At 47.9% G+C, this 20,973-nt stretch overlaps 2 protein-coding genes across 3 annotated transcripts in view; one reads left to right on the top strand and one right to left on the bottom strand.

Annotated features, from left to right (window-relative positions):
* The window catches only part of Ddx17 (DEAD-box helicase 17), a 21,095-nt gene extending 17,442 nt beyond the window's left edge, over nt 1-3,653 (top strand). For both annotated transcript variants that reach the window (XM_038341672.1, XM_038341674.1), the window contains exon 13: nt 864-3,653. In XM_038341672.1, coding sequence (XP_038197600.1) covers nt 864-1,369 — 506 coding nt within the window. In that variant the 3' untranslated portion in view covers nt 1,370-3,653. The remainder of the gene's footprint in view (nt 1-863) is intronic.
* On the bottom strand, nt 3,651-17,867 carry Kdelr3 (KDEL endoplasmic reticulum protein retention receptor 3). Its single transcript, XM_038341675.1, has 5 exons — nt 17,669-17,867; nt 9,802-9,902; nt 5,658-5,816; nt 4,818-5,070; nt 3,651-4,201 (listed from the first exon to the last, which is right to left on the bottom strand). Exons 1-5 carry the CDS (start codon nt 17,757-17,759, stop codon nt 4,161-4,163), a joined length of 645 nt encoding a protein of 214 aa, XP_038197603.1. The 5' UTR covers nt 17,760-17,867; the 3' UTR covers nt 3,651-4,160.
* Between the last annotated feature and the right edge of the window lie 3,106 nt (nt 17,868-20,973).

Raw genomic sequence — 20,973 nt, forward strand, 5'->3', positions numbered from 1 at the left:
CCTCTGGATCTAAGGTATGACTTCTAGGGACAGCTTGAGCTTTGTATCTAGTCTCTCTCTCTCTCTCTCTCTCTCTCTCTCTCTCTCTCTCTCTCTCTCTCTCTCTCTCTCTCTCTCTCTCTCTCTCTCTCTCTCTCTCGTTGTTTTTTGTTTGTTTGGGTTTTTTTTTTTTTTTTTGAGACAGGGTTTCTCTGTGAAACAGATCCTGGCTGTCCTGGAACTCACCCTGTAGACTAGCCTGAACTCACAGAGATCTGCCTACCTCTGCCTTCTGAGTGCTGAGATGAAAGGAGTGTGCCACTACTGCTTGGTTAGACCCTTTCTCTTAACAGATAAATATAAAGCTAAACCCTGTTTTTTGATACCTTTAAACTGCTTCTTAGTTATACTAGAGTTTTCAGTTTTGCATGTGGAGAATTTGGTAATTTTACGTCATTTCATAACATAGTATTAGCTAACACACAACTGACCTACGGTTGTGAGATGCACTCAGCTCCGGACTCCTGGCTCCCTAGCCTGGTGTGTGAAAATTGTTTTTTGGTTTCAGGGTGGTAGTGTACGTCTTTAATCTCAGCACTTGGAAGACAGAAGCAGGCATGTCTCTTTAAGTTTTAGGCCAGCCTTTTCTATAGAACAAGTTCCAGGACAGCCAGGGCTAAACAGAAACCCTCTCTCAGAAAGCTGATGGGGGGGGGATTGTTTTTGTTGCCCTCAAGAAGAGTCTAAAAGGCACCAAGTTAAGTATTAGCTTAAAGACTGGCATTGCTGACACTGAAGATGTGTTGAGTATTTCTGTTCCCTTTTATGTTTAAGTTTGTGCTGGATATCATACTGGATTAAAGATACCTTTATCTTCCCATCAGGAGGTCGCTCTCGATACCGGACTACTTCTTCAGCCAACAATCCCAATCTGATGTATCAGGATGAGTGTGACCGGAGGCTTCGAGGGGTCAAGGATGGTGGCCGGAGAGATTCTACAAGCTACCGAGATCGCAGTGAAACCGATAGAGCCAGTTATGCTAATGGCAGTGGCTATGGAAGCCCGAATTCTGCCTTTGGGGCACAAGCAGGCCAATACACCTATGCCCAAGGCACCTATGGGGCAGCTGCTTATGGTACCAGTGGCTACACAGCCCAGGAGTATGCTGCTGGCACTTATGGGGCTAGTAGCACCACCTCAACTGGGAGGAGCTCCCAGAGCTCTAGTCAGCAGTTTAGTGGTATAGGCCGATCTGGGCAGCAGCCACAGCCACTGATGTCACAGCAGTTTGCACAGCCTCCAGGAGCTACCAATATGATAGGCTATATGGGGCAGACTGCTTACCAGTATCCTCCCCCCCCTCCTCCCCCTCCTCCTTCTCGTAAATGAAGCTGCTTGGTGGGAGTGACTTGTGCAGATTACATCTAAAGGAACACTGTCTATTCTTTTACCTTATAGCCATTTTTATTTTTTCTTTTCCCAACCATTGTGGTTTATCTCTTTTTTTTTTTTTAAATGCAGATTAGTTAAAATTCACTGCCAGGTTTCTTCTGCCCACCCAAAAGATCCAGTCTGTAATAACAGATTTTGTACGGATATATATAGATATATATATATCTATATATATGACTAGAAAACATTTTCTTCCCTGATTTAATGCATGTATTGAGCTATTTTTCATCTTAAAGGTATTAGGCGCTTTTGTTGGAACCTGCTTATTATTGGGAGGGAGGGTAGGGAAGGATGGAGTGTTCTGCAGAAGATGGCAGCATCTGTGCTTAAGGCTGTTCTCCTTACTGGGAGAAGCCAAGAGGGATTTCATGTGTGTTGTCCATGGTGGGTTTTAAGTTACTGAAGTTAGATTACTCGGCGTGACAGATTTTAAGATTTGTCAGTCATTTTGGCTGATGGTGTAGTAACATGGATTTGAGAGCTAAAAAAACCTAATTGGTTTGCCCCTCTCTCCTGCAGTTACTAAATATTAACCAGGTTAGTGTTGAGTTTGAAATCAAATTTCTGAGTTCAAGCGACCTTTTTTAAGTTTAGAAAAACTACAAAGCATTGTTTTTGCTGGGTAGACTGGCATCTGGGTAGAGACTGCCTGGTTTTGCTCCCCATATAACCAGGGACCATCTGAAAAGTTGATTTCTTTAGCCAAATAGTTATGAGCAGTAAGCATGCATCAGTGTGTAGCAGAAGCTTCCTAAGCAGCTGAGTCTATGGTGTACAAAATGCCTTTATAAATGATGACATCCAAATGGGCAGATCGTCCTCTTAAATTCAGTATTTTTAGAGTTAGGGTGCCTTGTGGGCTGCTCTGCCCTCTTGGCCAGGCTCTCCTGAGCAGGACTCTACGGCCTGTTCTGTTTCATAGCAGCTGGAGGCACTCGTCCTCGGCATCCTTTTGCACTCAGCTTTTCACAGGTAGGTAGTGCTTAGGAAGCACTCTGGAGGACTAGAGCCCAGGTCCCCCTTAGTCTGCAGTGGGAAGGTGGGTTTGTCTCATCCTTTTGTTAACTTGTTTTCTTCCTGAAACTTCCAAGAGCAACAGATGCACCTGAAAAGAATTTTTGCTCTTGTGTCACCCTAACAGGATGGGACAGTAGATGGCCCCGGCACCTGTGAGAAATCATCACATGGTGGGGTCTTTTGTTTTGCTGTTACCTGTGCTGCTCATTCACAGTACAGGAGGAGGCTCCACTTCATTTCGTGGCTGTGCCCTCAGAGTGCTTGCTGCTTTGTAAAAGTCGTAACAAAACACTTGAGGTTTCCTTCAGGAAGAGAAAGGGGATGGTTTTGAGGGCTCTGAAAGTAGGATTCAGTGTGCGACACAACAGGTAGGTTGTCAGCATATGTTGGGTATATATGTATGTGAACACTTGGCATCCTTTTGTTTTCCTTACTATTTTACAGAATATGAAGCTGGGGGAGTGGTGGGCACAGATGTGTGGCAACCCTGCTCTGTGCTTGAAACCAAAGTGTGTGTTCTGTCTGTCTCTCACCCTGCCAAAAGGAAGTGTCTAATCATGGACACTGACCAGCCTGACAGATACTTCTTCAGATTTACTTATTAAGCATCATACCATGGGCTGTCCTGTGCTACTGCAGCTCTTCAAAACACCCTTTCTGTTAATGCCTATGGAGATGAAGCAGTAGCTAGGTTGCTTACCTCCCCTTTCCACCAGAAGTATAATCCAGATAAATTAACAGCTGATTTACTACTTCATGTGCTCTTTTGGCCTGGGTACGGCAGAAAACTAGCAGTTTTCCTATTTAGTGCAAATGACTTCTGTCTTCTTGTCTGTCCTTTGAGTTCTCTCAGAACAGGCCTAGGCAAGCCCTCTGAGCTGGGGTGATTGCCTTTGTGTGGTTAACTCACTTAAAGAAAGGGCTTCAGTATTAAGCTGTGAGCTGCTTCTCCTTACCCCTCCTGAACAATTTATTGTGCAGACTTCTCATCTAAAAGGTTGGTGGCTTTTGCTTGGGATCAGTGCTCTGCTAATGCATTTGCTGGTCTCTGAACACATTCCTGTCATTGAGACTTGAATTGTAGGTGTGATGTAAAGGCACAGGATGCTAAGAGCTATGTTACTACTATTCTTAGTTTGTAAATTGTCCTTTTGATACCATATTGTTTTCTTTTGTAGGTATAAATAAAACAATTGACAATAAAGGTGTGAATTTTTTATTACATCAAAACTTAGAAAATATTGGGAGATTAAGTGACTAAGCACCTTAAATTAGCACCTCAAACTGGGAGGGAGGGGAGAGTGGGGTTGATGGTAGGTCTTGGCACAAGAATCTGAATCACAGTTGGATGGTCACGGTATCCACCTAGGCAACTGAGATGAGTCTAAGATGCAGTGTGGAAGCCAGTTGAGTGATAACACATGCGCATACCCAGGGTCTTTGTGAATGGATCTGCCTGTTCCTTGGCATGAGCCTTCCTCTAGTCAAAGGAGCAATATTTGGTCATTCGTGGAGGGGGGATCTTAACTGCTCCTCATTTCACTCGCCATTGTGAGGCCTCATTCCATCTGTGGTGTCTCTAAGGGATGTCCAGCTGTTGATGGTTCGGCCAGTGCTTTGCTCAAATTCACACCAGTTGTTTAACATTAAGTCATCAAGGAGAACAGTCCAAGTAGTTTGCTCTGGATGCCTTACAGTGTGGCCCATCTCTTCAAACTGGCATTGGTAGGCTTAACTTCTTTCCTTTAAGGACTAGAAGAAAAGGAAGATGAAGTTAATAGATCATGCTATACTTAGAAAAGTATTGTTTCATCACCCTCCCCCTTTTTTTGAGTTTCATTAGCCTGTCTATACTACACCATGTCCCTTAAAAGTTGTGGACCAAGTTTCCATTTCAGGTTAGCCATGGGCTCTATGCCCCTTTGGCTCCATTTTGGCTACTGTGCTCCTTCCTTACATAATTGTACATTTTAGCAATTGGCTTCAATTCATCTCCGCTCAACTCCCATAAACCTTCACCTGGAGCCTTACTACCCTCCCTGCATGGCAATTACTGGGTTGATTGAAGTGACTTCTTACAGATGCTCTTGGTGATGTACTAGCAACCCCCCTTTGCCCTGTGTGAATTTAGTTGGTTTGCATTTCAAGGTTTATAACTTTCTAAGGCCCATTTTGGAGCTTATGCACGAGATATTTCCTAATCAGGTTTGTCAAAAGTCCTCCAGTTCTCATCTGTACACAAGTATGGTTCCCATTGGTCTGTGCCTCCCCCATCAAAATAAGCTCCAGAAGGGATGAGCCTTGGCCCTGACTCCTCAGACCAGCTGGAATACCATAGAGTGCATAATGACTTAGGACCAGTTCCTACCTCTGGTCACATACAAGTAGAAGAAGTCACAGTAAAAGATGGTTTGTACTACTCCAGACACCACGGAGATCTGATCATAGAAATTCTCTGTCTGGTACCGCCAGATCCAGTTGGCTAGATAGAGTGCCCGATACAGTCCCAGGAAGAACAGGTAGTGAGTGGTGATGGTCTCTGCCTCTCCGGTCTTGCTGATCATGAAGAGCTGCGGCAGTATGGCCACTGACTCCAAATAGATGGAGAAGGTCCAGAGGACCTGTCAGAGAAGCAGAGGGCTGAGAGGGTCCTTGCTTTGGAGGACCCATGTGTAGTGAACTTTGCTGGAGAGAACAGTTCGTCACACAATCACTTGTTTAGGGTCCCAGTGTAACCCAGGTAGGCTTTGAGTTAACTGCCTCCCAAGGAAGGGCTGGAGTGACAGCCACGCTTTGCCACACTAAGTTTTAGAACTCAAGGCCAGATGCATGCTGGGCAAGCACTCTACCCATAGTGTCCCCAGCCTGAACTTCAGTAGCTGTGCCTTTCCATTGCCTCCTATGGAAATACAAACTTAGGTGTGTAAGGTCTGTTTTACCACAGCGCAAACGTCCACGAAACATAGTTTTAATAGACTGCACAGTTGGTAAGTGACAATTTAAGCCACAGTGTGTGGGTAAGCATAGGACCTCCAGAGATGCTTGTCTCTCGAAGCTCAGGCCTGTGAGTTACGGCAGCCTGGACTGAAACAGAAGCAGGGTTCCCACCAGCTGACCGTGGGGCCTGACTCAGCCCGTGGGGCCTTACCTGGGCATGGGGTGAATGGTGTAGGCAGGCCCAGACCGCTGGGCTTGGGGTCAGACTCACCTCCATTGGAGCATTACTGTAGTTCACCAGAAAGGAAAGGCCGATCACTGGGACCAGGAGGAACTCCAGCCGGAACGTGTCATTCTCCATGTCAAATGTTTTCCGGAACTTCCAATAGATCATGTACACAGTGACATAGGCACAGAGGAGGAAAACAACCTAGGGAGACATGGACATCTATGAAATCATTTCTTAATGGTCATAATAAGCTATGATCTCTGTAACCCTGAGGGCCAATATGCTATGGTCCCCCAACATGTGTGTGAGAGGTGTGTGTGTGTGTGTGTGTGTGTGTGTGTGTGAGAGAGAGAGAGAGAGAGAGAGAGAGAGAGAGAGAGAGAGAGAGAGAGAGAGAGAGAGGAGAGAGAGAGGAGAGAGAGAGAGAGATGTTTCTGGGACCCCTGGCCTTGTGGGCTGGAGGACTGCATTAGTCACAATGGCTTCTCTGATGCCATCCCCAGGATCTCTTCTGTAGGTATCAACAGTCTTGGAATTTATGTTTCTAACAACTTCCTGGGTGGTGCTAATGCTGCTCGCTGGCACTAGATTACACTGGCATAGAGAATGCAATCACTTAAACGTCACTAGAATGGCATGCTGTCACCACAACATGTAGCATGGGATCACATGCTCTGTGAAGACCTGTGAGTCCATCTGCCCTACAAGAGGATTCATGGGCAGGCCTCTCCTCTGAATGCCCCAGCTTAGATTAGTGAGGGAGGGAATAAAGAAAATGATGACCATCTATCCATTCCATTCCAGACTAGACACTTCATCCTGCCACACAAGGCTGGGTCTGCAGAGGAATGAACTAAGCGGACAATGATCCTAAGGACAGGGTGGTGTTAAGACCCCAGACCCAGATTCACACAGTTCAGATGCTTCACAGGTGACAACATCCTCCGCTACCCCTACTAGTGATGAGCCCAAAGTATGTCCCTGAGTCAGAGAATTCCCTTTGGTGTGCCATAACATCTCTTGGAATCTTCACAGTCACCCTGCAAGATAGAGATAAGACATTCCCACCCAACACATGAACAGGTAGAACTAGGGCTTCAGATAACGCACTCAACCAAAACGGGATTTCCAGAGTAGGTAGGAATCCTGGGGTAGAATTCTCAGGCTTTGGGTTTTTTGTTTTGTTTGTTTATTTGTTTGAGACAGGGTTTCTTTGTGTAACAGCCCTGGCTCTCCTGGAACTTGCTTTGTAGACTAGGCTGGCCTCGAACTCATAGAAACCTGCCTGCCTCTGAACTAGAGTGCTGGGATTAAAAGTGTGCACCACCACACCCAGCTATTTGTTTTGTCTTTTGAAAGAGAGTCGTGTGTGTGTGTGTGTGTGTGTGTGTGTATGAGTGTATGAGTGTGTGTGTGTGTGCTGGCACAAATACGTGCTGAGATGAGCATATAGATGTCATAGGATAATATGTGGAAATTGGTTCTCTCCTACCATATGGGTTCTGGGGATCCAGTTCAGATCATCAGACTTAATGGCAGGCATCTTTATTCATTGCTCCTTCTTACACTCAGGCTGGTCTAGAACTCACCATCCTCCATCTCAGTCACTTGAGATTCTGGATAAACTATTTAAAAAGCTTTCTCCAGCTGGGTGGTGGTATCACACACCTTTAATCCCAGCACTCGGTAGGCAGAGACAGGCGATCTCTGTGAGTTCGAGGCCAGCCTGGTCTACAGAGACACAAAGATCTCTATGCCAGGTGGTGGTAGCACGTGCCTTTAATCAGGAGGTGGGCAAATCTCTGTAAGTTCAAGGACAGCCTGGTCTGTGAGTTCCAGGACAGGCAAGGCTATGTAGAGAGATACTGTCTCAAAAAATAAAAAACCAGCAACTTCAACAAAATGAGCTTTCTCCATAATCCCAGTTATAGGGGGTTGAGGCAGGCTGACTTCAAGTTCAAGGCCAGCCTTTATTATGTGGTAAGATCCTCTTTCCAAACCAAGAACAGGAGGCTGGAGAGAGGCGGTGAGCATTTCCTGCTCTTGCAGAGAACCCAAGTGTGGCTCCCAGCTAGCTCACAATGGGCTTGAACTTCAGTTTCAGGGAATGCAACGCCTTCTGGCCTCTGCATATGTGTGGTGCACATACATACAGGCAAACACGCATACATAGAAAATACAAGTAAATCTTTAAAAACTAAACAAGCTGGGCTGTGGTGGCGCTCACCTTTAATTACAGTACTGGGAAGGCAAAAGCAGGTGGATCTCTGTGAGTTCGAGGCCAGCCTGGTCTACAGCTAGGGCTGCTACATAGAAAAACCCTGTCTCAAAAAAACAAAAAAAAAAAAAATGAAAAATAAACCAACCTAAATCAAGCCAGGCACGGTGGTACGCTCCTGTGATTGCAACATTTAGGAGGCTGGTGGGTTTCTGTGAGTTCCAGGCCCCCAAGGCTACACAGTAAGATACCTTCCTGGGCCACCAATCCCCACCTGCCTTAGAGGCCGCAGTACACACTTTGTTTTATAACCATATAACTGAAAATAGGTATGCACATGACTAGTCAGCCACACAACCGTACCGACCCGCTGCCAAATGAAAAGGTGAGGCCCTTTGTTTACAACTAGGAATTTCAAGATGGCAGCTGCAGAGACTAAGCTGTGTGGCACGCTGCTGAACAACTGTATAGCTTACATAGAGTCCTGGCCACACTAAGGACGGCAGAGCAAGGAGTTAAAAAGGAGCCTAGGAATCCATGGGACTGCCAAGCCCGCCCTGGACTGCTCACATCCAGATGTTTGGGAATAGGAGCGGTACAACTCTGGCTTTGCCCAAGTCACCCACACTGTTGCCTGTGAGCAACTGCACCCCACTTGGCTGACTAGCAGTCTGTTCTTTTTTTTAAAAAAAAAAGATTTATTTATTTATTGTGTACACAGTGTTCAGCCTCCTTGTATGCCTGCAGGCCAGAAGAGGGCACCAGATCTCATTACAGATGATTGTGAGCCACCATGTGGTTGCTGGGAATTGAACTCAGGACCTACTGAAGATCAGCCAGTGCTCTTAACCTCTGAGCCATCTCTCCAGCTCCTAGCAATCTGTTTTTACCTCTGATGAATGTGCCTCAGAGCCAGGAGAGCTGGTGAAAATCTTCATCCCCAAAGCACGCAACACTCCATGGCAAAGAGATGAGGCATGGCAGAGGAAGTGAGAAGATGGCCCTCACTTGCAAACCACAGCACCGTGGAAGCCTTTGGTCCCTGCAACTAACTTGAGCCCCTTGGCACTCCTTGCCCAGTACCCCTGTCCCCTCTCCCTACAGCAATCCCACAGGGTTCCCACTGCCTCAGCCTCATAACGCTTCTATGAAGAGGTCAGCTTGTTCCTGCCTCTAGGGGCCTTTGCTCTAGGGGCTATGCATTTTGTTGGGTGCTTGTTCTCTAATCTCAAGGTTGGTCGCTTGTCACACACACCTCGGTTTACTCCTCAGCTCCTGCACACGCTCTCTGAGGTAGCTACCCAGCGATCCTCTATCAGATAACTCTTCACAACTTTTTAAAAAGAAAACATCAATTAATGTAAGATTTTAATACTTTGCTTAGCCCCATCCCTAACCAGTGTTCTCATTTGCCTATGGTGTTCCCCTCAGGATCCATGAGCCTTGAATGTCCCCAAGTGCCTGGCACAGAAGAGGCAGAACATGCTTGGGTCAAATCAAGTCACCAAATGTCCAGAATCCAATAAACAAACGTCTGATTTGTTTAACTGTTCTGTGTTACGGCTAGTTTTAGGGAATGTTCAGTCTGTGGGAAGCTACTAGTGTTACGTGTGTGTGTGTGTGTGGGGGGGGGTCTTTTGAGACACTGTCTCATTGTGTAGCCCTGGAACAAGGTATGTAGACCAGGCTGGCCTTGAACTTGCAGTAAACCCTCCTGCCTCCCTGCTTCCCCAGCACTGAGATTACAAGAGTGTATCATGATAACGTGCCTCACATTTAAATTTGCGACCTCGATGACCTTCACAGTCACCCCTCTGAGCTAAGTGCAAGGACCACCTTGGCCCTGAGGAGACAGTACAGAGAGACCCATCCCTGAAAGGCCCTGAGCTGCTAGGCAGGTGCGACAGCTTCAGCCCTGGCCTAAAACTTCCCAGCGCTCCCGCAGACCGCGCACGCGCGAGCTCTCACCTTCATCACTGTGTTGTAGACGGAAATGAAGTTGGAGAAGAGGTCCAGGTATCTGGTGGTGAAAACCAGAGCGAACAGGATCTGGCTCTTCCCAGAGATGCCTGTGCCGGGCAAGCAAGAGACCGTGAGAAGACAGCATCAGGGTGGCCGCCCAGGCGCCAGGTACGGCTGTCCCCGCCCAGCTCTAAGTCACTGGAGTCCCTGTGCCTCTGTTGAGCTGTGATCTGTCTCCAAATAAAGATTCGAACACTACGTTCCCAGTCACCCTGCGTGCGCCACCTTGGTGCTTCTCAGTGGAGGACGCGGGCGTAGTGTGAGTCGCCTGGGTGGGGGTGTTGAGGCTGTTCTGTGTGCCACCCCCAGAGCTCCAGTGACAACCCCAGAGCTCCATCCTGGGAGAACAAGGCACTGACTCCAGGTGCTGATTCACCAGGGAGACAAGCAGGCAGATGAAGGCACGGGCCAGCAGCACTCTCTTTTCCGAAATGCACAAATTTGTAAAGCCCTTTTCCTACTCACAAAGGTTATGCCTATTTTTACTCATTATAATACGAAAATGAGGGATGCAACTCAGTGACGGAGCATTTGCCAAGCATGTGCAAGGCCCTGGGTTCAGTCCCAACACTGCAATTAGTAAAAATAATCAACACCAAATGGTACATGCAAAAGTAAAGAAGCCCGAGAGCATGGACTTCAGGCCATGGCTCACTGTGTGTGCCTGTTGCATGACCCACGTGCATGGAGTCACAGATCTTGGGCCACAACTCACTGTGTGTGCCTGTTGCATGACCCAGGAGCATGGACTCACAGACCTTGGGCCACGGCTCACTGTGTGTGCCTGAGTGCCTACGCATGACCCAGGTGCATGGAGTCGTCATGAACGGTGTCTTATTCTCCACTCTTGTTTCTTTTTTCTTTCCCTCTTTTGAGACGGGGTCTTGCTGTATAGTCCTGACTGGCCTGGAGCTTGCTGTCTAGAATAGGCTGGCTTGCAGGTGTGGTGGTGCTTGCCTTTAATCCCTTTTGAGTTCAAGGTCAGCCAGGGCTCTGCGGTGAAACCGCATCTCAAAATTAATTAATTAGTCAAAAAAGAAGAGGCCGGCCTCAAGCTTTTAGTACCTCTTCCTGCCTCTGCTCTTCAGTGCTGCAGTTACAGGTGTGTACCACCACCATGCCCAGCTCCAAGGTCTGTCTGTCTGTCTTTTAAAAAAGGAATTATTTATTCTGAGTCAGAGAGATGGCTCACTAGCTAAGAGCATTTACTGCTCTTGTAGAAGACTGGGGTTCAGGTCGGGCGGTGGTGGCGCATGCCTTTAATCCCAGCATTCGGGAGGCAGAGGCAGGTGAACGTCTGAGAGTTCGAGGCCAGCCTGATGTACAAGAGCTAGTTCCAGGACAGGCTCCAAAAAGCTACAGAGAAACCCTGTCTCAAAAAACCAGAAGAAGAAAACTGGGGTTCAGCTCCCAGCCCTCCACAAAGTGGCTCACAACTCCTAGGCAGGAGATCTGCTGCCCCCTTCTGACCTCCACTGTCAATGCAAGCATGTGGTACATATACATAGATTCGGGTACACACATATACACATAAAAAGAACAAATAAATATAATAAAATACTATATTTTACACACACACACACAAAAAAAAAACACTAGGGACCCTCCACATCTGAACCCTTCTCTCCTCTCAGTTTTGGCCTGTACATTCATTCACCTGTCTCCTCCATTTTTCAGGACAATCCCACGAGGACCCCAAAGTCAGCTTAACACAAAGCTCTCTCCCCTTAGCCTCCTCCACCCCTTCTTGGTAAACAGCCCTCCAACCCTTAGCACTCCGGCCCCAGAACTCACAGCTACCCTTGGGCCTCCCTACCTTCCTCTCCTCTCCCAGCCCCTGATGTGGGTGGGTCTTCTGTTTTGTGTTGATTTCATTGGTTAATTAATAAAGAAAACTGCTTGGCCTGATAGGTCAGAACATAGGTAGGCGGGGAAGACAGAACAGAATACTGGGAGGAAGAAGGCAGTGAGGCAGACACCATGAAGTTCCGGCCCAAGATGGACGTAGGTTAGAATCTTCCCGGTAAGCCACCACCTCATGGTGCTACATACATTAATAGAAATGGGTTAATCAAGATGTGAGAGTTAGCCAGTAAGAGGCTAGAGCTAATGGGCCAGGCATTGTTTAAATGAATACAATTTGTGTGTTGTTATTTCGGGTGTAAAGCTAGCCGTGCGGGAGCTGGGCAGGACGAAAAGCAGGCCTGCTTGCCTCATCACTACAAGCCCCCTCTCTCACATCCCTTCAGCATCCCTTAGCCTACTCCCCTCTGCTCTGCAGCTCTGACAGCCCAACTGTGTCACTTCAGGGCCTCGTGGATTGGTCTCTCAGAAACTTTCATTGCTGGCCACTTGTCCTCCATTTCCAGTCTCCATCCAGAAACCCAAGAGCTACTCTATGTATGTATGTGTATATGTATGTGTGTATGTATGTATGTGTGTGTATGTGTGTGTATGTATGTGTGTATGTATGTATGTATGTATGTGGGTTTTCCGAGACACGGTTTCTCTGTGTAACAGTCCTAACTTACTCTCTCTGCAGACCAGGTTGGCCTGGAACTCCCAGAGATCTGCCAACCTCTGTCTCCCGAATGCTGAGATTATAGGTGTGCACCACCTCCGCCCGGCTTCAAGGGATATTTTAAAATAAATTTCTGCTTAAAGTGTGTAAGTGGCTTCCACATATCCTTAAAAGACACAAAACTTTATCCCAGTTGCAGCCTGGGCCACCCTCTGCCCTGGCTCTTGTAGGTCCAGTCTATCAATATGTCTAGATTATATTCTAAGTGAGCAGAATGTCTGGGCAGTGTGAGCCACATAGTATCTTTTTCTTTCCTATGTCCACATCGCCTACCTAATGCTTCTGGTGGGGCTGACAATCCTGGGACAGAGTGACCTTCTATTTGTTTTGTTTTTCGAGACACAGTTTCTCTGTGCAGTCATGGCTGTCCTGGAACTTGCTCTGTAGACCAGGCTGTCCTTAAACTCACAGACATCTGCCTGCTTCTGAATGCTGGGATTAAAGGAATCTGCCACCACCACCCAGCCAGGGTGACATTTTCTTTTACGTTTTTTATTATTTTATTTTCTGGGTTTTTTTTTACATATTTTATTTTTTAATATTTTATTTATTTATTATGCATACAATATTCTGTCTGTGTGTATGCCTGCAGGCCAGAAGAGGGCACCAGACCTCATTTACAGATAGTTGTGAGCCACCATGTGGTTGCTTGGAATTGAACTCAGGACCTTTGGAAGAGCAGGCAATGCACTTAAACACTGAGCCATCTCTCCAGCCCCCTACATATTTTATTGATATTTATTGAGCTCTACATTTTTCTCTGCTCCCCTCCCCTTCGACCCTCCCCCAAAGTCCCCATGCTCCCAAATTACTCAGGAGATCTTGTCTTCTATTTCTACTTCCCATGTAAATTAGATCTATGTAAGTCTTTCTTAGTGTCCCCATTGTTGTCTAAGTTCTCTGGAATTGTGGTTTGTAGGCTGGCTTTCTTTGCTTTATGTTTAAAAACCACCTATGAGGGAGTATATGTGATAACTGTCTTTCTGTGTCTGGGTTTCCTCACTCAAAATAATGTTTTCTAGCTTCATCCATTTTTCTGCAAAATTCAAGATGTCATTATTTTTTTATGCCATGTAGTACTCCATTGTGTAAATATTCCACATTTTTTTTGGTTTGTTCCACATTTTTTTAATTCATTCTTTGATCAAGGGGCATTTAGGTTGTTTCCAGGTTCTGGCTATGAAAAACAAAGCTGCTATGAACATAGTTGAGCACATGTCCTTGTGGCACTATTGAGCATCCTTTGGATATACACCCAAAAGTGGTATTACTAGGTCTTGAGGAAGGTTGTTTCCTAATTTTCTGAGAAATCGCCACACTGACATCCAAAGGGATTGTACCAGCTTGCATTCCCACCAGCAATGCAAAAGTGTTCCCTTTTCCCCACAACCTCTCCAGCATAAGTTGTCATCAGTGTTTGTGATCTTGGCCATTCTTACAGGTGTAAGATGGAATCTCAGAGTTGTTTTGCTTTGCATTTCTCTGATGACTAAGGATGTTGAGCATTTCCTTAAGTGTCTTTCAGCCATTTTAGATTCCTCTGTTGAGAGTTCTCTGTTTAGGTCTGTACTCCATTTTTTTTATTGGATTATGTGATCTTTTGGTGTCCAATTTCTTGAGTTCTTTGTATATTTTGGAGATCAGACCTTTGTCTGGTGTGGGGTTAGTGAATATCTTTTCCCATTCTGTAGGCCATTGTTTTGTCTTGTTGACCATGTCCTTTGCTTTACAGAAGTTTTTCAGTTTCAGGAGTTCCCATTTATTAATTGTTTCTCTCAGTGTCTGTGCTGCTGAGGTTATATTTAGGAAGTGGTTCCCTGTGCCACTGTGTCCAAGTGTACTTCCCACTTTCTTCTTCTTCTTCTTCTTCTTCTTCTTCTTCTTCTTCTTCTTCTTCTTCTTCTTCTTCTTCTTCTTCTTCTTCTTCTTCTTCTTCTTCTTCTTCTTCTTCTTCTTCTTCTTCTTCTTCTCCTTCTTCTTCTAGACTTATTTATTTATTATATATACAGTATTCTCAGTAGTTTGTCTGCATGTATGTCTGTAGGCCAGAAGAGGGCACCAGATCTCATTACAGATGGTTGTGAGCCACCATGTAGTTGCTGGGAATTGAACTCAGGACCTTTGGAAGAGCAGGCAGTGTTCTTAACTACTGAGCTACCTCTCCAGCCCCCCACTTTCTCTTCTATAAGATTCAATGTGGCTGGTTTTATATTGAGGTCTTTGATCCATTTGGAGTTGAGTTTTGTGCATGGTGATAGATATGGGTCTATTTTCATTTTTCTACATGTTGATATCCAGTTATACCAGAACCACTTGTTAAATATGCTTTCTTTTTTCCATTTGATATTTTTTGATTCTTTATCAAAGATCAGGTGTTTGAAGATGTGTGGATTGATATCCAGGTCTTCTATTTGGTTCCATTGGTCAGGGTGACATTTTTTAATGACCAAGGAAGAGCACTCCTAAAGTCTCACCTGTTCTGGAGAGCACTGGGCCCACATACTGGCTATTGGCAAGCCTGGGCCTCACCAGTAGAACAGCCCACACATACAGGAGCCATGTGAGGAAGACCTAAGACCTGAGTAGGGTCCTGGCGGGGAGTGTGCTTTGGAGATGAGGGTGGTCATGAAGGAACTCATGAGGGGATGATGCAGATGGGGATACAACCCAGAAAGAGTCAGCTCCAGGTGGGGCTGGTTGTGCGACTCCATCACCAAGTCCTCATGGAGGCCTTGCCAGGGAGGCCCTCTGTCCTTTAGGATGGTCTAAGCAGCAGGCCCACAGTGGACGCCTGGCCACTATAGAATCCTGTCCTCCTCACCAGTTAGGCTCAGGGTTCCACTCACAGTGGCTTCCCACATACTCCTAAAAACACTGATTTTCTGCTCAGCATCCTTAGTCATCAGAGAAATGCAAAGCAAAACAACTCTGAGATTCCATCTTACACCTGTAAGAATGGCCAAGATCACAAACACTGATGACAACTTATGCTGGAGAGGTTGTGGGGAAAAGGGAACACTTCTGCATTGCTGGTGGGAATGCAAGCTGGTACAATCCCTTTGGATGTCAGTGTGGTGATTTCTCAGAAAATTAGGAAACAACCTTCCTTAAGACCCAGTAATACCACTTTTGGGTTATATATCCAAAGGATGCTCAATAGTGCCACAAGGACATGTGCTCAACTATGTTCATAGCAGCTTTGTTTTTCATAGCCAGAACCTGGAAACAACCTAAATGCCCCTCGATCAAATAATGAATAAAAAAAATGTGGAGCATTTACACAATGGAGCACTATACAGCAGAAAAAAATAACGACAGCTTGAAATTGATGGAGCTAGAAAACATTCTTTTGAGTGAGATAACCCAGACCCAGAAAGCAAGACAAATATCATATGTACTCACTCATAGGTGGTTTTTAAACATAAAGCAAAGAAAACCAGTTTGCAAACCACAATTCCAGAGAACTTAGACAACAATGAAGACACTAAGAGAGACATACATGGATCTAACCTACATGGGAAGTAGAAAAAGACAAGAGCTCCTGAGTAAATTGGGAGCATGGGGACCATTGGAGAGGGTTGAAGGGGATGGGAGAGGCAAGGAGGGGAGAAAAAATGTAGAGCTTAATAAAATCAATTTAAAAAATAAACTATTTTAAAAATGCAAAAAACAAAAATCCCCCCCAAAACAACAAAACCACTGATTTCCACAAACACCATCCCAATCCGGAGCCCAGGAGAAAAAGGGACACTGTGAATCTGAGCCTGTCTCTAAAGGGTTAACCAGTCAGGGAAGCCTCCTGTCCCTCTGACTGATGGGAAAACAGAGACCCCAGATTACACAAGCGACCCCAGACTACATAACACAGCAAGACAGTGGCCAGTGTCTCCGGCACTCGGGCCTGGCACCGGCTGCCATTTTTCTTTTGCCCACAGCACTTACTAAGGTTAGGAAGCCATAGCACTTACTGATTTGACCTCACTGGTCCTTTTTACTGGTCTTGCAGTAGGGGTAGGCAGGGCAGTGGGGTTTCAGGGCACAGTGCTCAGGAGGGTAGCAGCCACCACCCCTCTTCCTGCCCCTGGCATTCTCTGAAGCACGGCACAGGTCCAAGTGACTTCCCTTTTAGGCCTCCAGTACCCAGGTGCCCTGAGCCAGACCCTGAAGGACTATGAATGACACTCAGGAGACGCCAAACCCCAGAACTTCCAGTTCAGTGCAGAGCCACTGGACTCCAAATATGCCCGGATCCTTAGCAGCCCAGTCCCTCTCCAATCCAGTTTCCCCGGTGACATCTAGAATGCTTTCAACCCTCATCCCCCTTTTCTGGAGAGACCTGCTGCTCCTCTTGCTCTGCTTCAAAACCTTTCATGGCTTTCTCAGTCTTGGATCCCAAGCATGATGGGTAAAGCCGTTCACCTCCGGACCGCCCTACCTTCTGGATCTCCCCCCACCCCCGTGTGTGTCCTTCCAGGATCCGCCCGCCCTATGCCCTGTAGCTTCTGTGTATTTGCACTACTGTTCTCAACTCTGTCCTCTGCTTCTGGGCACACACCCTGCCCATCCCCTTCCTCCACGTAGCGCTCAGCTGTTCTCTGATTCCCCAGTTCTGGTGGAGTCTGAGCTCGCCCCAAAGCCCCTGTCTGCATCCCTAACACAGGCAGGGGCTCTTAAGGACAAAGAGGGCTGAAAGACAGTGAGCAGCTTTTCACTGCACCAAGTGGGACTGCAATCATCAACCAGCCTGGAAACTTCTCCCAACCCCAGTAAGGCAGCAAGGCAGCCAGACCTCTGGCCAAACAGGAAGCCCCTCCAAATAGCTCCCATCTCCACTCAGGGCCAGCTCCACACCCCCGCGCCAGGCTGGTGTCACTAGCATGCAGGAAACGGAAGGTCCTCCTTGGGGAGTCGAAGGCAAAGGAAAGACCCCACCACTAGGGCAGTTTCTACATATACGCTCTTCTCTCCTAGTGAGGGGGAGGTCTGCCCCCCCCCCGCCCCAGTCTTTGTCCAGTAGCAGTGACATTGCCAACTTGGGGTGAAGGATGGGGTGAGGAAGGTGTGGTAGTAGTATCCGTGGAAGCGGAAGTCACGCTCCCGCATAATCCCCCGGATCCTCTGATATGGAACAACTTCACCTAAGTTTTTAAGTTTTTGGATGCGCGCGCGCGGTTCCCTCTGAACCCGAGTTCCCACCCTGATCCCGTCCCGCCCCGCCCGGGCGCCGCTCACCGGCGCAGCTCTTGGACCTCCAGATCTTGACCAGGAGCAGGAACATGGCAAGGAGGTGGCTCAGGTCTCCGAGGATTCGGAACACGTTCATGGTCCCGCCCGCCGCTTCCCGCGCCGCGTCGCGCGGGGAACTTCCAGGGAACTTTTCGGAGCGCCTGGCGCTGCCACGTCCCCGTCCCCGCGCCTCGCGGTGTCCCAGGCCGGTGCCGCGCCTCCCCGCGCGCGCTCCCGCCGCGTGCACTCTCAGCCGCGCGGTGACGTGGCGGGGCGGCCAGGAGCCGGCGAGGAGTCAGGAAGCGGAGCTTCTCACGTCCCCACGCCGATGGGCGGGACGGTTCGCGCAGCGGCTGCTGGCCTACGCCCTCTCTGGTCCTGCATTCGCACCCAGGGGTCCCGCTCATTTCCCCTCCCCCCCCCCCCCCCCAGAAGGCACAGTCATAGGCAGGCACTTGGCTAAAAGCTGAGTCCCGACTGCCAAAGCTCTGCTGGGGCCTCGGGAGGTGGAAACAGTCTCTTGGTTGACCCAGTCAACCTCCTGGGTTGGAATTCATGAGAAGTGGGGCTGAAACTTGTCCTGACCCTCTCATCTGTTAGTCTGGATAGCTCTGGGCTAACCTTGTTGATGGCGTGGGGTGTGGAGACATAGTGCCCCGGGGCTCCCCTCTCTGCGTCTCAGTATTGACCTTACACGGGAGCTGCTGAGAGTGTGAAAGAGGCTAAGTGTGTCGCTGGATCCCACGGCCTTTATTTCTGTTCCCCTCTTCTTCATGTGAGAAGACGCTAAGAAACACTTCGCTGACCAGGAAAAACTCCAAATGTCAGAGAGGCGGGCAGGATAGAGTGGGAAGAACCATTGATGGGCTTGAGGCCTCCCACTGTGTGGGTTCTTGAGCAGGGCAGCCACCTTCTCTGGGCACAGTCTCTGAACCTGAGGACATGGAACAGATGAACCAAGGTTCTCCTTCTCCTTGGTCCCAGCACCCTTCCCACTTACTGAAGTTCCACATCTCTCCTCTTCCCACTCGCACTGCTTGCAAGAGAGGCTTTGGCAGGAGGAAGATCTGTCACTACCGTGTTCACCAACTCTTTCCATGCTCCCCTCCCCAGTACCTTCACCATCACTCCCAGCCAGCACAAAGCTGTACTGGGAGACTTGGCATGTGACCCCGAGGACCAGTATCATGGACATGGTCTGAGGGAGTGCCGCATGTAGGACCCTGGACAGGCTTGTTGTGAATCTACAGGTAAGAACACACACATGCACAGACACACATAAACATACACACACACACAGCAGAACTAGGCTTGTGGCTCAGTTGGTAGGGTGTTTGCCTAGAACACCGCCATATAAAAAAAAAACCTCACCATATAAAAAATAACCTTACCGGGTGGTGGTGGCGCACACCTTTAATCCCAGCACTTGGAGGCAGAGGCAGGCGAATCTCTGTGAGTTAGAGGCCAGCCTGGTCTACAGAATGAATTCCAGGACAGCCAGGGCTGCACAGAGAAACCCAGTTTCGAAAAACAAAAACAAACAAACTAAGAAAAAAGAGAGAAAGAAAGAAGGAAAGAAAGAAAGAAAGAAAGAAAGAAAGAAAGAAAGAAAGAAAGAGAAAGGAAACATATGTTCAAAGTCAAGTTGTGGGAGAGAGAATGAGGGTCACTCGATTTTAGAAAATGATATGCACGCATAATTGCATAATAATTTTTTCCATACTGATTGTAGTGCTTTATGGTATTTCACTATTGTGCTGAATGTCTTGCAGAGTGTGGGTTGGCTCCCCACCAGAGGCCCAGAAGGCAGGGAGAACCTAATCTGGGGGGCTCTGAGACTCACTAACCAGTTCCTAGACCCCTGTGACACCGTCTCAAACAGCCAGCCAGAGTTGGCTCCCAGCTGCCTTTCTCTCTCTATAGCTGGGCCCCAGGTGTCCCAAAAGTTCCATCCCTGGCAGGTTTAGGCTGGTGGCATTTTACAGATGAGGCAGCCAAGGTTGTGAAACCTCCCTTCCACTTCTAGTGCCAAGTATATTTATTGAAGACCAGCAGTGTGCCAGGCGCCCTGAGGACTGAAAATAAAGATCAATACAGCCTGCAGGATTTCTCTGGATGTCCAGTGGGGAGGAAGGGACTAGTCACAAACAGTGTAAGACCTTGGCGATGAAGTCAGAAGCCTCCTGTTCACGGAAGGAAAGTTGTGAGCAGGATTGTAATTAAGGGAAGTGTCAAGGCAAGTGAGTTTTGAGTAGGAGTTTGCCTCAAGAACAAAAAAAAACCTGGAGAGAGGGTTCCAGGAAGTAAAGACATGCCTAGGGAGAAGAAGATAGGCTGTGGCCCACAGTCCTGTCTGCATTACTCTTTAAAGGAGGTCTGCAAAGGGAAGCTGAAACAGAGGACCTTCAGACTAGGGAGATGAGCTGGGAGTCTCCGGCTACATCAGCCCGGGAGCAACTCATTTGAACTATTGAATCTCTCACGTCCATGACCTGTTTATTGTTTGTTTTTATTTTGTTGTTGTTTTGTTTTATTTTTAACTGACTTGGGGGATGGTTACAGGGCCAAAGTTAGCCAAGTGTCTAAAGCGCCTTGCAAGGAACAGGTAAAGATCACGTGTCAGTTCCTCGAGTCCCTTCGCAGGAAACCGAGTCCCAAAGAGGGCCCAAAAAGCGGACTCGAGGAAACACGGAACCCGTGCAGTCTTAAAGGGTAATTCCCGCTAAACAGCGCCTTCCTGGCACGTTAGATTTCTGCCGCTGGAAGTGCTCCGAACTGACCGTTTTGGGGTGGGGGGTGATGTGGATTCTACGCTGTTTCTGAGGTGTGTGCACTACGCTTGGAGAGTTACTTCTAGGGACAGGTGTCGTTTTCTGAGACCCCAAACGCCGTGGTCCGCGTGGCTGCTCCAGCCTGATGCCCCGAGTCGTGAGCCGGCCTGGCCCGGGCGGGGTTCCCACGGCAACGGTGAGTCGCTCCCTGCGTCTCCCGAGTGACAAGGCGTGAGCCAAGACTCGGAGCCTGGATTTCTGGAGCCGACCACGGAGCAAGGCTGGAGAGAGATCGCTGGCCAAGAGAGGTGGGAAGCGACGCTTTCGTCCTTGCGCTGGCATCCCGAGGGCATCCAGCAAATGCCACTCCCACTCACCCTGTCCTCATTGTGGTCTCCAGCTGCCGCCAGATACCCCGCCTGGGAATTCCTTCCCTGCTTTCCAGGTGGGAAGACAGAGGGCTGGGCTGTGCCCCAGCATCACTAGGTGAAGTGGGCAAAGCCAGAACCTGCACTTGGTGGCCAGCATCCCAACAGAGAA

This window comes from Arvicola amphibius, chromosome 9 (assembly GCF_903992535.2).
Source record: "Arvicola amphibius chromosome 9, mArvAmp1.2, whole genome shotgun sequence".
In the NCBI taxonomy this organism is placed as follows: Eukaryota; Metazoa; Chordata; class Mammalia; order Rodentia; family Cricetidae; genus Arvicola; species Arvicola amphibius.

Coding starts and splice junctions, on each gene's coding strand:
- Kdelr3 (XM_038341675.1), bottom strand. CDS start 17,759: ATGAACGTGTTCCGAATCCTCGGAGACCTGAGCCACCTCCTTGCCATG. Junction 9,903..17,668: donor GAGGTCCAAGAGCTGCGCCG/GTGAGCGGCGCC, acceptor TGCCCGGCACAG/GCATCTCTGGGAAGAGCCAG. Junction 5,817..9,801: donor TCTACAACACAGTGATGAAG/GTGAGAGCTCGC, acceptor ATGTCTCCCTAG/GTTGTTTTCCTCCTCTGTGC.